We start from the raw sequence: 16450 nt of genomic DNA on the forward strand, positions 1-16450 counted from the left end.
ATACAAAAGTTGCTGTCCATATATTCAACATCAGCCAGAGTCAGAGCGCGTTTTGTCAGTGTCAGTATTTTCTTTTAATTTTAAGTGTTAGACCAAACTAAACAACACTCGTGACACTTTTAACACATATTTGGGGGCACTTGTTTTCAAAGGAATTAACACCAGCCCTTTTTTTTCCTTTAATCTCAATATACCTATATGTAGAAATCCCAAAGAGTAGCAGCAGTCACACCCAATAAAGTAGGTATCAGCAACGATCAGTATCTGTCTTCTCGATCACTTTCGCGTCTCCAGGGTATGCAATGGCTACATAAAAAGCTGGAAGATTGTCTATTGTGTCGATAAGAAATTGCAAACAGATTTTTAAAAAAAATTTTTTGTATTATTTTCAGGGATTTTCTGACTCGCAACTGAAATTCAAACCTAAAAAAATATTTTTCTTTTTTAAGTTGTGTTAGTGCTGACAAATTTATCAAAAGCATAAAATCTATGGAGAATTTAGGTTGCTAAAGGGCTATTCCTTTTAAATACAGAAACACATTAAACAAAAAACAAAGAAACGAAATTCGACGTTTCTCTACTTTCGTTTTCGGTTCCCTTGGTTGATGATAGTGGAGAGTGGAGTGACCAAGCAAGAGTCAAATGAGAAGTGATGGTAAATCTGTGAATTGCTGAAACCATCTGTTCAAGGGGAGGCCTTCCGAAAGCTCCTACATCCCCAGTATTCTTTTTAAAAAATATTGTTCTAATGGTCTTTAAAAAAAAGTTTCCCCCTACTATAGACTATATAGAACATTATAAAAAAAAGGTAGCGGCTAGGGAGACCAAGATTTTGACCCCCCCAGACGTAAAACTAAAACCGTATTTTCGTTTATGGAACTGTTTCTGTTACTGTTAACTGTTTGTTTTTGTAGCTGTTCTTTCTTTCTGCTTTTTTTTTTTTTTTGGGGGGGGGGGAGTGTGGTTATTTCTTAGGTAATAGGTAATAGTCACACCTCACCCCCCACCCACATGAAAAAAATGTCAGAGAAGAGATTGTAAGGTATCGGCCGGTCGCCCACACAAAATTTAACTTAGTTATAACAATATTTTTAATTTTTGCCAGGAAGACCAAGATGCCGACTCAAAACCATGGAACTGTTTCTTGTACTATTATTATGTTGAGGAGGCCAGTTTTTGTTGTTATTTTAAAAACACCTTCCAAGTGCGGCGGCTTTTCTCTTTGACCTCGTATCATAGTTTCCCCTGCGCCCAACACCTTGGTTGTTTGTGGGTCCCCCCACCTTGCCCCGTCATCAGTTTATGTTTTTCTCTCCGTATCTAGAACAGAGCTCTGTATGCACTATTATCTAATATTTAGACCTGTAAATTCTCAGTCAATTAACTGAAATCAGTCAATTTGTCAAATTCAAATATTTAAAAAAAAGGAAAGAAAGAAAGAAAGAATTCACAAATCGTAGTCGAATGACCGTAGAGTAATTAGGAGTGTTCCATAACGCTACGCATAGCTCATGGGAGCCGTTAATATTAACGATGGATTTATTGCCAAGGCTAAGCGGCGCTTTTTAGAATTGGCGTGACTGAACACATCGCAGTGTAATTTCACACAGCCTTCGTTAAATTATTTTTTCACTTTCCAACCTGTCGTGATCCCAACGGTAGCCAATTTTAACTGAGCCGCCGAGCGATAAATTTCACTGTTTCGTCTAAGCCAAAATTGACCACAATTACAAGCTGGGTTTTAAAACTATAAAAAAAATAAAATGCGAATGCCGGAAGTAACATCTCGAGTAGATGGTGGAGACACCTTTAAATCGAAAGTTAGATTAGGATAGATTGATACAAGCACATTTCGATTGCCTCACATTGTAAACAAACTGGTTGACTGTTTCTTCACTGATTGAGTACCTGATTATAAGGAACAATGGTAAGTAGCCTAATTAATTCCCGTGCAAATCAGGACGTTTTCTGCCATTGTTTTGCTCAAGCCCAAGCGAGCTTGCTGTTTTGTGGCGATTTACCTTCATTTCGATTCTTTGAATTTTTCCGCTACGCCTGCCGAAGTTTCTTCTTGATAATTCACTTCTACTTAATAATTCAGTGTATTAGCCAGAAGTCATATTTATTTAAGTTTTTTTTTTCTCTGTCATTTACTGATTGAAAATCAAGTTTGCTCGTTGCTACATTATTCTAATGTTCTCACAATGGCTGAGCTGTTCGTGGATCGCAATTCAGACTTGTCGAGCATCGATAAAGTTAAAGATGTGAGTGTGAGGAATAAATTCAATTGGTCATGGCTAGAAGTTAAAGATGATAATGGTGATTATTTTTCTGACTATGTCAAAAAAAAAAATTCCAGAGGCAGGAATATGACTATGACTTTGATGAAGTCATCTTTACCTATATGATTATGAATGACATGCTTATTTAGCATTCCTTCTACATCAAATTATGGCAGTCATACTTCCATAAGAAATAACGCCCACTATTTTAATGTATTGTATTTATCACTCTCCTCTCCATTTTAAAAATAATTGAATCTTCAGTTTGTCGAAGAGTTTCAGTCAATTTTTATAGAGCTCATTTACAGGTCTAAATATTTAATTACACTGACCCTGCCCCACCCCTAACACATGGTAGGATGAGGCCGGGGTCCGTAGTCTCCACTGTATTGTCGTTCTCCGTTACATGTGAGCTGACGCCGACAGCAGGCCTTTGGTTTTTTGAAGTTCAACTGAATGTCTCAGTAGAAAATAGGGATTTTTAAAAAAAGTGAGTCTGCCTGTACTACTGGTTCGTTGGACCTGAGATAAGTTTGTTTGAGAAGAGGTTTTTCACTAAAGTCAATGAAGAGAAGAAAAGAAAAAAGAGGGGGGTGGGGGGGGGGGGGAATTTTTCTCTGTTCGCAGAATTTAGTTGTACATTGAGTCTGAATTGTTTATTGTATATTATTGATGCCTGCATATTTTTTCATATTTTCTTCTTTTTAGAATGCATATTCACCAAACCTTGATGAATATTTTTCATTTTTAAAATGCATAAAACCGCGGGGCCAGATATGGTGGAAGAATTTTTTTTAAACGGAAAAAATCATGACGCTATTTTAATACGAAGTGGAAATCAGAGATATACGTACAAACAACAAGAACAAAACTTTGATATAATTACTGTCAAGTTTTATTTTTTTAAATGCTCTATTGGTTAAAGAAACTACGCCGGTTATACCAAAGTTATATAAAAATCATGATATTACGAAGATCAGTCTTGTGTTATTTGATATTAGATAACAATGCTTGCAGAGCCCTCTTTAGATACAGAAAGAAAATTATAAACTGGTGATGGTGGAAGATGGGTGGGGTGGGGGGGTGGTGATGGAGGTGACCCACAAACAACCGAGATGTTGGGCGCAAGTGAGACCATGATACGAGAAGGCGTGATTATTACCTTAAAAAGAACCATCCCCCCCCCCCCCCCAATAAAAAAAAAAGCAAGAATGCCAACAAAAACAAACAGGCAAGGAATAAATTAATAGAAGAAAAAAACTCGCCTCTTCAACATAAAGAAACAGTTCCATAAACGAAAATAGTTTTACGCCGGGAGGCCAAAATCTTGGTCTCCCTAGCCAAAATCGACCAATATGGCTAGGGAGACCAAGATTTTGGTCTCCCTAGACACTTCCATAAAAAAAAAAAGAATACTCCTATCTAATGGTCAGATGACCTCACAAATCCATACTGCAATGGTGACACACTACTATAGTATTAAACCCCGCTCACTCTCGATTCTTCAGCCTGTTATGATTTTACCTATGATTAATTTTAATCCTGGGATATTGTTGATTGATTTCTTGAATTTGCCACGTTTTGAGGTTGAAAATTTGTTGCGTATAACTGAAGTTTGTTGCAATTAACCAGTGACTTTTCTATAGGTCTAATTCAGTTTCTTGGAAAATGTTGCGATTATCTCTATTGGACTGTATTTTTATTATTATTATTATTATTAATATTATTATTTTTATTATTATTATTATTATTATTATTATTATTATTATTATTATTATTATTATTATTATTATTACTAATTCTGCAGACTATCTTTAATTACTGACTGGTATTATTAGCAAAAGATTGTTTGTTTTTATAAATTTCTTTTCTCATTGAATTACAGACTGTTGAAGAAGTGAAGTGCCTGAAATTATTCGTGTTCTGGATTTTAACAATTCTAGACACATCATCTTGTCTTGAGGGCAGCTATTCTTGCCCACGAGAAGGTTACACAAGAACATTTATGTTTTCTAAAAGGGATGGTATTTCTCAAAGTGGTCAATCAGAAAGGACAAAAACATCAATGGAAATTGACAGTACTGCACTAGCTGTTGTATTGTACCAGGAGGAGAAGCTCTTACCACATGAAAAGAAAAGTAGAAATTTCAATATTGGTGGACACAAGTTTTCTATTGAACAGGATTGGCATATAGGAGGTGTGGCTGCTGTTGTTTGGGATGCTGTAAGTAATACCATGAAAGTCATTTGCCAGTTAGTAAGGTTAGAGATATAATGATGATAAGCACAATGCACAACTTGGACAGCTCATCTTTCAAGCTTAAGTCAATTTGTATGTAAAAAGTTAGCTGATGTGTTCTACCTCACTGCATAATATTGTTAGCCAATTATGAATTGTATTCTTGTTTCGATAAAATTACATTTCTTGTTGATATCGATAGATCGTAATGTTCTGGTAAAATTTATGTCGATTTATGCCCATGAGATTTTCTTTAGCAATATTTTTTTTTAAATTTTGCCTTTGCTTGTTTGATGCTGATATAAATGATGTCAATACGTCCGCTCTGCACTGTATATAATTATATTTTTATTTTATTTTTCTCTTCTCTTTTATCACAGGCATTAGTTCTTGGAGAGTATTTTGCTTCAAATCCACATTTAATTGATGGCAAACAGATACTAGAACTTGGGGCTGGAACAGGGTTAGCAGGGATGGTTGCATCGTCTCTTGGTATGTTTTTAGGTTATTGTAGTCAATAAAATAAACTGTTCACTTTTATGCTTATATAGAGAACAGTGCAATTATATTCCTACTTTTTTTTTCCCACCTGTAGGAACCAATTTTCCTTCTCATAATATACACTGTGCTTATAACAGGCCTCTTATAACGTCCATGACTCTGCAAAATTCTTCCATTTCATTAAATAATTGCATGCTCTTCTTTTTTTTTCTTTCATTACAGACTACCCATGTACAAGTCAAAACTTATAATTGGTATTATATGGTATATCGTATGATAATATAGAAAGCACTAAAACATGACAGCACTATGGCCTATCATTCATTTTTGAGTTCACTGGGAAAATTTGAACGATTGAGCATGATTTTAATTTGGGGTTTGCTTTCATTGTCTCCTCTTCCCTAATTCAATTTCTCTTTACTTCTCTACAAGACAAGCTATATCTGATTCTGGGGTGAATCGACATATTAGCTAATAAAATGCATCAATAATTGGCTTGTCTTCATTGCTATAATAGATAACATCCTTATAAAAAAAAAACAACAAGTGTTATATTTTCAAGCCTTATTTAAAGCTAGCACTAGCAGACTTCTTTTATTTCGATTATTATTGTTATTCCTGTCATGTTTTGTTCTGTATTATCTGGCGCTGTATCATACACTGCTTTCTAAATTTACTTTCTTTGTAGAAGTGGCATTTAGAATCATTAAGATAATGGAATAAGTCGTTGATTAGTTAATATGAAAATGTTTACCTCATATATCCTAAGGCAGAAATTCATGGGATTCAGATCTCAATTTGGTTCTAAAATATAATAAATATGATCATCTATAGCATATATACATTCACCATGTTCAATACTCTTCACAATGCATCATTTTTCCCTCGGCAGACCATATGAAAGCAAATTTTCATTTCATACAGTATATATCGGCTATTAGTATTAGGCACCCAGTTTGTAGGTAATAGCACTCTTATTATTGCAATGTCCTTATCTGCATAGCTATGTATTAATTTAATTTTGAGCCAAAGTGAATGCTGAGATGTTAGAGTTAGAGGATATGGAATGTAATTTTATTTCTTATTGCAGTAATTTATAGTCGTCAGGACTTGCTTACCATGTTCAAAAAAAGAACAAAAAAGCTTCAAAAAGACCAAAATACTAAACACAATTTGAAGTATTTTGTTCTTTTTTTTTAACATGGTAAGCAAGTACTGATGACTATAAATTACTGAAATAAGAAATAAAATTAAAACAAAACAATAAAATATATCATTAGTTAGAATTAAACCCAGGACCTTCCAGCTTAAAGTCTGTCTGACCACAAAACTATAGAGCCACCTGCCTGATGGCAATATTTTATCATTCCTTTCTTAAAGAATTTTTTTTTTAAACTTTAAATGCCACTTTTAATTTGTGGTTTTAAAATATGGGTTGCTCATAATTGATTTTTTTTTTAAATTTGTATTAACAAAGCCGTACAGTACAGATATCCTTTTTACAACTAAGGCTCAGGACAGTGAAAATGTGGGTAGTGGTTGATTGGAAGTTAAATTGAAGTCGTATTTAGTCTGGGAAACAGAAACGAAGCTTGTAACTTGTGAATACTGTTATGTCTATCTGTACATGAACATGGTCTGGTATTCATGGGAGTCTTGCAAATGACAGCATTCAAGAGCCCTGCTGCAGGTCTCACTAATCACTGCCTTTGAATAGATAGGCTGCATAATTATGAATTACAAAATCTTTAATCTTTAAAAACAATGTCATTACCGTAGCATTTTCAAATATGTGCACATCGATCATCTTTAAAAATTGTTTCTACATGCTAATTTTCAGATTTTTTAATACTTGCAATTAAGCAGCCCATATAGCTGTCATGGTTTAGTGCTTTCTATATTATCAAGATATGAAGTGAGTAGAAAAGTGCCAGAAGACAATAGAGAATAAAAAATTTTTTCGCGGCGGTGGTGGGGTTTGAACCTGCGACCTTATTGGTACGACAACTCCGCCTGGCAGGTGAGAGCGTGGCTCTACCGTGTGAGCTATCCACGAACACAAAAATATTCGTTTCAAACCCAAAGTCATTTCTAGATCCCTCTCTCACCCACTTCTTGAGATCGCCGATTCGTTCGCCACCATCGCGAAGTAATTTTGACCAGCAGTTAAGCTTAATAGCCAATATTCTCATCACAAACATATAACATAGAAACGATTGAGACATTGAGTATGCTCCGGTGTATGGGGTGAATTTTTAATTCAGAAAAGTGAGTGGAGCAGGCACTTATGTTGGTAACAACAAGATATGAAGTGAGTAGAAAAGTGCCAGAAGACAATAGAGAATAAAAATTTTTGTGTTCGTGGATAGCTCACACGGTAGAGCCACGCTCTCACCTGCCAGGCGGAGTTGTCGTACCAATAAGGTCGCAGGTTCAAACCCCACCACCGCCGCGAAAAAAAATTTTATTCTCTATTGTCTTCTGGCACTTTTCTACTCACTTCATATCTTGTTGTTACCAACATAAGTGCCTGCTCCACTCACTTTTCTGAATTAAAAATTCACCCCATACACCGGAGCATACTCAATGTCTCAATCGTTTCTATGTTATATGTTTGTGATGAGAATATTGGCTATTAAGCTTAACTGCTGGTCAAAATTACTTCGCGATGGTGGCGAACGAATCGGCGATCTCAAGAAGTGGGTGAGAGAGGGATCTAGAAATGACTTTGGGTTTGAAACGAATATTTTTGTGTTCGTGGATAGCTCACACGGTAGAGCCACGCTCTCACCTGCCAGGCGGAGTTGTCGTACCAATAAGGTCGCAGGTTCAAACCCCACCACCGCCGCGAAAAAAATTTTTATTCTCTATTGTCTTCTGGCACTTTTCTACTCACTTCATATCTTGTTGTTACCAACATAAGTGCCTGCTCCACTCACTTTTCTGAATTAAAAATTCACCCCATACACCGGAGCATACTCAATGTCTCAATCGTTTCTATGTTATATGTTTGTGATGAGAATATTGGCTATTAAGCTTAACTGCTGGTCAAAATTTCCCCGTGTGGTGTCCGGGGTCCCTCAACTGAGAGGGTCAAGAATAGCCCAACGCCAAGCCAGCGTGTCGTAAAAGGCGACAAATGGTGTGTGATTCCCCCATCTTTGAGTCACCTGGTCCTCCAGGTTGGGGGTTGGCAAAGGGTTAACACCCCTTTCCGTTAAACTCAAACCGTTACAGAAACACAGACAGACAAACCAAATCCTTTTTTTAGCTTGGGCGACCGAAGAGTTTCTGGAATTACAGAATTTATGAAGGACAACAGACAAAGCCGAAAGGACTCTGCTGACCCGATGACGTCTTCGCCAAACAAGCAGCTTCGAATTGCGTCGTGGAACGTTCGCACCATGTATGAAGCAGGAAAAAGCTCTCAAGTTGTGACTGAGATGAGAAGATACAGGCTGCATATACTTGGAGTAAGCGAAACCCACTGGATACAATCCGGACAGAAACACCTCAAGTCTGGGGAGAAGATTTTATATTCAGGGAGAGGGGACGGGATTCATACACAGGGAGTAGGAATAATTCTAAGCAAGTTTGCCCAGAAGTCACTGAGAGGATGGGAACAATGCGGAGAAAGGATCATCATGGCGTCCTTTACAACACGGAGTAAGAAGATCAGCATGAACATTGTACAGATCTATGCCCCAACAAATGATGCAACAGATGAGGACAAAGATACATTTTATGGTCTGCTACAACAAGTCATTGACAAGTTGCCAAGGAAAGACATCAACATATTGATGGGAGATGCTAATGCAAAAGTGGGACAGGATAACGTAGGCTATGAAGGTATCATGGGACGTCATGGCATGGGAGAAATGAATGATAATGGTGAGAGATTTGCAAATTTCTGTGCATTCAACAGTTTGGTGATTGGAGGATCAGTGTTCCCCCATAAGAGGATCCACAAAGCAACTTGGGTCTCACCAGATGGTGTGACAGAGAATCAGATTGATCATTTTTGTATCTCTCGTAGATTCAGACGTTCATTGGAAGATGTGACAGTACGGAGAGGGGCAGATGTTGGATCAGACCACCACCTGCTATTGGCAAAGCTTAAGCTCCGACTCAGAAAACACGGGGCCAGATCACATACAAGAAGAAAATTCGAGGTGAATGCACTTGATGGGAAAAGAATGAGGAATTCAAACTACAATTGAGTAATAGATTCCAACCTCTTACTGAGCTCGAGGAGGACATAGATGTAGAGTCACATTGGGCAAAGATCAAGGAAGTTTACATAACAACTTGCCACGAGGTATTGGGGGTAAAGAAATCGGAACATAAAGAATGGATAAGTCCAACCACCTTGGACCTTATTGAAAAGAGGAGAACAAGGAAGGAACAAGTGAATGCAAGCCGAACAAGGGCTTCAAGACTGGATGCACAAGAGCAGTATCGAGCCATAGCTAAGGAAGTCAAAAGATCTGTGAAGAAAGACAAGGAAGCATTCATGAACAGACTTGCAGAGAAAGCAGAAGCAGCAGCGACTGGAGGACACATGAGGATCCTTTATCAAACTACCAAGACACTTGCTGGAAAATATGGGAAACCAGAGGTACCAGTCAAAGACAAAGATGGGAAAACTATTTTTGGAAAAGAGGCTCAATCTGAACGATGGAGGGAACATTTCAACTGCCTTCTGAACAGACCACCACCAGACAACCAGCCAGAAATTTTGCCTGCAAGGAATGAGCTACCAATTAGCTGTGATCCACCATCGATAGCAGAGATTGTGGGTGCCATTAACAAGATGAAAAGGGGGAAAGTTGCTGGACCAGACCAGATTCCACCGGAGGCTCTAAAAGTTGATGCGGAAAGAAATGCTGAGGCCCTGCACCCACTATTTGAGAGAATATGGAATGACGGGATATTCCCAAAGGATTGGAAGGAAGGACATCTTATCAAGCTTCCAAAGAAAGGGGACCTCAGTAATTGTAATAATTATCGAGGCATCACTCTTCTTTCTATCCCAGGAAAGGTTTTCAACCGTATTATTTTAGAGAGAATTAAGAATGCAACAGATGCTAAACTGCGGGACGAACAGGCAGGTTTTCGGAAAAACCGTTCAACCACCGACCAGATTGCCTCTCTGCGAGTCATAGTGGAACAGTCTATAGAATGGAACTCTCCTCTTATTGTCAACTTTCTGGATTACGAGAAGGCTTTCGACAGTATTGACAGAGCAACATTGTGGAAAATTCTGGCACATTATGGACTCCCTGAAAAGATAGTAAACCTCATTAAGGAAATGTATGAAGGATCAAGTTGCAGGGTTGTACATGAAGATCAGCTGACTGACAGCTTTGAAATTAAGACTGGTGTCAAGCAGGATGCTTGCTCTCTCCATTCCTGTTCATCCTTGCCATTGATTGGCTAATGAAGGAAACCTCCAAAGGGAGAAGAAATGGGATACAGTGGACCCCCTGGACACAGTTGGATGATCTGGATTTTGCAGATGATCTGGCTCTTTTGTCCCACACCCAGGACCAGATGCAAGCAAAAACCACAATTATAAACAGCCTCTCGGAATCAATTGGTCTAAGAATACACCCTGCAAAGTCAAAGGTCTTGAGGATAGGTACGCGTCAAAGGGAGCAGATCAAAGTAAAAGATCAGGAACTCGAAGATATAGACACTTTCTGCTATCTCGGAAGTATAATTGACAAGGATGGAGGCACGGAAGCAGAGGTGAAAGCACGAATAGGAAAGGCACAGGCTGCATTCACATCTTTGAACAGAGTTTGGAGAACTAAAGATATCTCCCTTCAACTAAAGCTAAGACTTTTCAACTCAAACATGAAGTCTGTCCTACTGTATGGATGTGAAACTTGGAACGCATCACAGGCATGTATAAGGAGGGTACAGATTTTTGTAAACAGGTGCATGCGTAAGCTACTCAGAATAAAATGGATGGATAGAATAAAAAATGAAGAAGTATGGAAAAGAACACAGCAGAAACCAGTAGGAGAGGATATAGGAAGAAGACGATGGAGGTGGATTGGACACACGCTTAGAAAGAATGACTCAACTATAACAAAGAAAGTATTGGACTGGAACCCTCAGGGCAGAAGATCAAGGGGAAGGCCACGAGGAACATGGAGAAGAATTAAAGAAGCTGATATACAGAGAAGTGGTAAGACCTGGAATGAGATAAAAAAGTTGGCTCAGGATAGAGAAGGATGGAAACTGTTTGTCTGTGGCCTATACCCTGACCCAGGGTGAAAAAGGCAATGATGATGATGATGCTGGTCAAAATTACTTCGCGATGGTGGCGAACGAATCGGCGATCTCAAGAAGTGGGTGAGAGAGGGATCTAGAAATGACTTTGGGTTTGAAACGAATATTTTTGTGTTCGTGGATAGCTCACACGGTAGAGCCACGCTCTCACCTGCCAGGCGGAGTTGTCGTACCAATAAGGTCGCAGGTTCAAACCCCACCACCGCCGCGAAAAATTTTTTTATTCTCTATTGTCTTCTGGCACTTTTCTACTCACTTCATATCTTGTTGTTACCAACATAAGTGCCTGCTCCACTCACTTTTCTATATTATCATACTATATACCATATACTACCATTTATACGTTTTGACTTATACATGGGTAGTATTTAATGAATGTAAAAAAAACAAGAAGAGCATGCAATTATTTAATGAAATGGAAGAATTTGATTAAATGGGAAGCAATTCCTTTCTGTTCAGTTTAGTTTATCTATCTCTTTCGTTTAGTTAGTCAAATTGCATTCATTCAAACCTCCCATGGATGTACCCATGGTGACTGTTGATAGTTTATAATTACTATATTTTAATTGGATCATTCTTTTATCGATCCAGAAACAGAAACCTATCAAATTCAGTTTAAAGATAGTTGATGAAATGAATAGAATACATTACATTGCTTAAGTAAATTTTTATCTCCTGTTTACATTACTTTATTCATTTTTCAAAATAGGTGCTGATGTGATTGTGACTGAACGTGAGGAAGCATTAACTTTTCTAGAGAATGCTATATCCAGCAACAAAGCTGACAAACATTGGAAGATAAAAGCTGAAGTACTTGACTGGACACATGATACTGATCCATTGAAATGGAGTCACTTTGACTTGGTAATTGGTGCTGATATTGTTTATATAGAAAGTACATTCTCTCATTTATTAAAAACAATAAAATCAGTAGCACCCTCTTCAAAGACCAAGATTTTATTATCATGTAGAATTCGGTATGAGCGTGATCTTAAATTTTTGAAAATGTTGAAAAAGTTTTACAATGTTGAGGAAATATTTTACAATGCAAAATTAGATATAAAAATATTTTCTGCCGTATTTAAATCATGATATGTTATTTGAAATTGTTGGGTGCTCAGAATGTGATTAAAATGTGTATTTTTTTAAAAACGAAACCCATTCATTTTCTCCATTTTGTTTTATTTATTTTATTATTTTTTATTTTTTTTCGTCATGTTTATACATTTAAACAATTATGTCCAGTCATCAGAAAACGGTATTATGTTGGGTTGGACTTTATGCTTAAAATTCAATTTTAAGCCTAACGAAAAAATTGAGCTCTGGGTTGGGTTCCTCACCTCCCATAGTGGGCAGGGGGGTACATACTGTGTCTTCTATCCCCTTAGATCTGTTTTCCAACATGGTTTCTGTCTTTGTCTTGGAATGAGATTACTTGGTTTAGTCCTGGCCCTCGCCGGATTCCTAGCTGGGAGGGAAACAGTTAAATGCATAGTTATTGTTTTGGGAGATGATATTTTTTTTCCTCGTTAATCATCTCTCTGTTGTTTATTATTATATATATTTTTTTGAATGTATGATGTAAGCATTTGAGTCTATTCCTCTTTGTTGGATTTTGTGCTTGTGTCCAGATGAGACTTATAGGTGATCTCAAACTACATTGGTGGTATGCTCTTAGAATCTACATCTGATCCCTATTTGTTCCCAGTTCCCCTATGTCTTAATTGTAATTCTAGAACTTTTTACTATCCCATTTTCTTCCTTTTTACTGGCGCTGATATGACCTAAATGTATTGCAAGCGCTGTAAAAACCTTGAAAACAAAACAAAAACAAACCTCCGCTTCAAGTTCATTGCTAACAATTTCATCTTGTACTTGTAGCACTTTGTACCTGTTGGATAGTCTAACCTTAAAAGCTGTTTTTATTTCTTTATCCTTGAGTAACTGCACATTGTATCTTTTTCTATCATTCTTGGTGATAAGGTAATTTTTCAGGTGTAACTTCATGTAGCTAATGACAAGATGGATCTGGGCTTTAAGAGGAAGGGGTCCCAACTTCTGCTTAACCCGGTTATACCGCTGGGCTGGGGAGTCGGTTGAATCCATAACAATTCGGTGGAAACAAGGAGCACCATGGGTTGGTGTTGTTATGGACACAATAATGCATGAGAGGCCATGCAATAATCTCTGTCAGACAGGATTATACAGCGATTGATGCTCTTGGAAATGAGAGGTTTTGGGGCTTGAAATGCACATCAATTTCCTTTCACTATGCGGGACGTCCAGCCCAGACCTTGCAGCTTCCCAAGATCATAACCCTTAATTTGAGATAAAGATACAATGGAGCACGGATATAAAGAAAACCCCCAAGCAGTTCTTTATTCTATTTAAATATGAGGTTTAAAATCACCCCGAATTGTGTATGCTATTTCCATCAGTTTTAAGCTTGCTGTGCTTCCCCAAATTTGTGCACATTGTTTTTTATTAGGAGGATATATGCAATAGGGATGCCCTGTTTCTGGTTAATGGAAAACCGGCTTTTTCAATTTTTTTGACTGACCTTGGTGAGTTGATTTTAAAAAAATGAAAGCATTGGTTGTTTTAGGGCAACAGTTAAGGGGAAGCTAGATGGATATATATCCTCTTCTATGATTTAAGGGTGATATCATTTGATTAAGAGCAGCTTAGCATGAAATAGTTTGATATATGCTCTTTACGAGAAAATATTTCAGGATTTTTAAATTTTATTTTACCTAGATGCAAGATTAGTCCAGTAGATTTAGGATTTGACCATACAGAAATTGGTACCAAGCTAGTTTTTATCCTGATGAAACTAGACTATGTTCGTAGTCTCTCATTTTTAAAAATTCATTCAAATCCGTCTATGACTATGAGAAGAACAAAATAAAAAAATGACAGCCCTTTTAAATTGATTATTGTTATGATAATATTTTCCTCTTTGTCTTTGTTAAAGGGAAATAACAAAGAGAAATTTTATTATCAACCTTTGAAAGACGATTAGGGGAAAAAGATTAATTTCGCCTCTCAACTCTTTCAATTTACCTACAATTTTACAGAGAATGTTTGCTTTCCAATGTTTGGGTATTTCCCCCTTAAATCCATGAAATTAGATAAGTTGTGACGTGGTAATCATTTTTTTTTTTTCGGAGTGTCTATCCGTCAGTAAGTACATATTTTTATAATGTGTCTTTTCGTACTTCAATGTTTATGCAAATGCGGCAAGCGTGAAATAAGCACACTGAAAATGAAGGAATAGACCGTTGTTCACCTTCGTGACTTTTTGTTACATCGCATGATATGTAATTCAAGTACACATTATAACAAAATGTCTAGCCGTACTTCAGATACCTATATATAGGAGATTGAGGTGTAAAGCAGACGCAACGATGGGGAGGAAGGGGGAGGTGTAAAGCAGACGCAACGATGGGGAGGAAGGGGGGGGGGGGGCGGAGAGAAGACGGGCGAATCACAATTTCCTAGTGACGGAATTGTTTTTAGGTTATTCTTGACTGTTGAAACGTAAGATCGTTAGCAGTCGAAAGAAAATTATGTTATATTCTCTCTCTCTCTCTCTCTCTCTCTCTCTCTCTCTCTCTCTCTCTCTCTCTCTCTCTCTCTCACTCTCTCTCTCTCTCTCTCTCTTTCGCTGTCTTTTATCTTTCTCTCCATTTCTTATTCTTTCTCGCCCCTCCGCCCTTCTCTCGCACTCTCATGAGTTATACCACAATATTATTATACAAAGGAATCAGTTTAATGGACATGCTGTCATTCAAATAATAAAACAGAAATACAGTCAGGTATCAAATTAGCAAAGATCTATTCTTATTCTTTTTTTTTCTTCCTTTTTTTTAATGCCAAGCACTGTAGAATTATGTTTGTTGTTGAAAGTAAAGCGGAGTGTCTATAAATAGAGCGTTAAATTAGGCACATAAGATGTACAACCTGCATAATATCTGTACACGTCGGTTTATAAGTTTAACACCGAAGATATAGCGGGATTTGTGTGTCTCGATGCGTGCAAGACGCCTTTTTGTCGCAGTTTTCTAATCGCCGACTTGAGCCTCCGGACCAAATTTGTGAATCATCGTGTCAATCTGGTATTATGTCAGAATGAGTAAGATGAAGAATATTGTGTATGATTTCAATTTATTCAGAATTGTGACCATTCGTCTCAAAACGGTATTATGTCGGAGTGACCAGGATGCTTAGAATATAATTTTTATACTTACTTTATAAAACGTAGGTTAGAATTATTGCCGCTCTTCGGCTATGTGGTCTTGTAGTATGACACTCGCTTTCGAATCGGAAGGTCCTGGGATCGAGCCTCGCTCGGTGCATAGTTGAGTTCTTGGAAAAAGCTCTTGACTCACATTCTCTCACCGTACTCATGTGTAAAATGAGTACCTGGCCTTTAACAGCGTTGTCTCTGTCTGATAAAATAAGCGTTATATCACGTCCTACATGTTAAGTGTTGCTGTTGGCCAGGGACTCCTTAAAAGTACTTTGAGCACGTTTAGTGGATATTGCTCCATATAAAAGCAAAATCTTTTTTTCATTGCAAAGAGTGTGTTTTGTTTTTTCAACATCAAAAGGCATAGATTATATAAGTCCGATCAGTTTGACTTTACAGTTTTCTACACCTGAGTCATTCCGACATTATATCGTCTTGAGGCGGTGGATCACAATTTGGAGAGTTAAGTTTTAAAAAAAAAAGTAAAAACCCCAAATAACTCATCACATTAAAAAAAAAAAAAAAGATTTAGACGTCTATATTAACTCAACTGTATAACTTAAGCTTAAAATCAAATTGACAGCAACAGGTTCGCCTTGTTACAATACACTTTTTTGAGATGGTTGGTTACATATAAGTAGTGTTGTGACTCCTAGGTGTAACTTAACACCCCAGCAATTCACCAGGCAGGCTTTGGATTGGAACTCACAAAGAAAGAAGAGGGTTGGTCGACCAAAGCAAACATGGAGACGAAGCACCGGGACCGAATTGAAGGCACCCTGCCGATAAAGAAGACCTCTAAAAACTGTCACTACAGTTGCGGCCCTATGTTTCACAAGTAAGTCAAGATTTAAAAATCTTAATCACAAGTCTTCT

General features: G+C 37.4%; 2 protein-coding genes across 4 annotated transcripts in view; one reads left to right on the forward strand and one right to left on the reverse strand.

Moving 5' to 3' along the window:
- LOC144968734 (SANT and BTB domain regulator of class switch recombination-like) overlaps nt 1-337 on the reverse strand; it is a 43582-nt gene extending 43245 nt beyond the window's left edge. The window contains exon 1 of the mRNA XM_078907366.1: nt 195-337. The gene's annotated coding sequence lies outside the window, so the exon portion shown is untranslated. The remainder of the gene's footprint in view (nt 1-194) is intronic.
- A 242-nt stretch (nt 338-579) lies between these two features.
- Nucleotides 580-12479, forward strand: LOC144968737 (protein N-lysine methyltransferase METTL21A-like). 3 transcript variants are annotated; one of them, XM_078907369.1, is made up of 4 exons: nt 580-655; nt 4168-4506; nt 4902-5013; nt 12032-12479. In XM_078907369.1, the coding sequence occupies exons 1-4, from the start codon at nt 653-655 to the stop codon at nt 12412-12414; spliced, it is 837 nt and encodes a 278-aa protein (XP_078763495.1). In that variant the 5' UTR covers nt 580-652; the 3' UTR covers nt 12415-12479. The 3 variants fall into 3 exon arrangements, with proteins under 3 accessions (XP_078763495.1, XP_078763497.1, XP_078763496.1); XM_078907371.1 differs by having other exon boundaries at nt 598-721; XM_078907370.1 differs by lacking the exon at nt 580-655 and adding an exon at nt 1459-1927.
- The last annotated feature ends 3971 nt before the right edge of the window (nt 12480-16450 follow it).

The sequence above is a fragment of the Berghia stephanieae genome, chromosome 3 (genome assembly GCF_034508935.2).
Source record: "Berghia stephanieae isolate SIO BIC M18660-M18661 chromosome 3, UCSD_Bste_1.3, whole genome shotgun sequence".
Classification (NCBI taxonomy): domain Eukaryota; kingdom Metazoa; phylum Mollusca; class Gastropoda; order Nudibranchia; family Aeolidiidae; genus Berghia; species Berghia stephanieae.

Bases quoted from the DNA above. Each gene is read 5' to 3' on its own strand.
- LOC144968737 (XM_078907369.1), top strand. The intron at 4,507-4,901 runs GTAAGTAATACC...CTTTTATCACAG, and splicing joins CTGCTGTTGTTTGGGATGCT to GCATTAGTTCTTGGAGAGTA. The intron at 5,014-12,031 runs GTATGTTTTTAG...TTTTCAAAATAG, and splicing joins GATGGTTGCATCGTCTCTTG to GTGCTGATGTGATTGTGACT.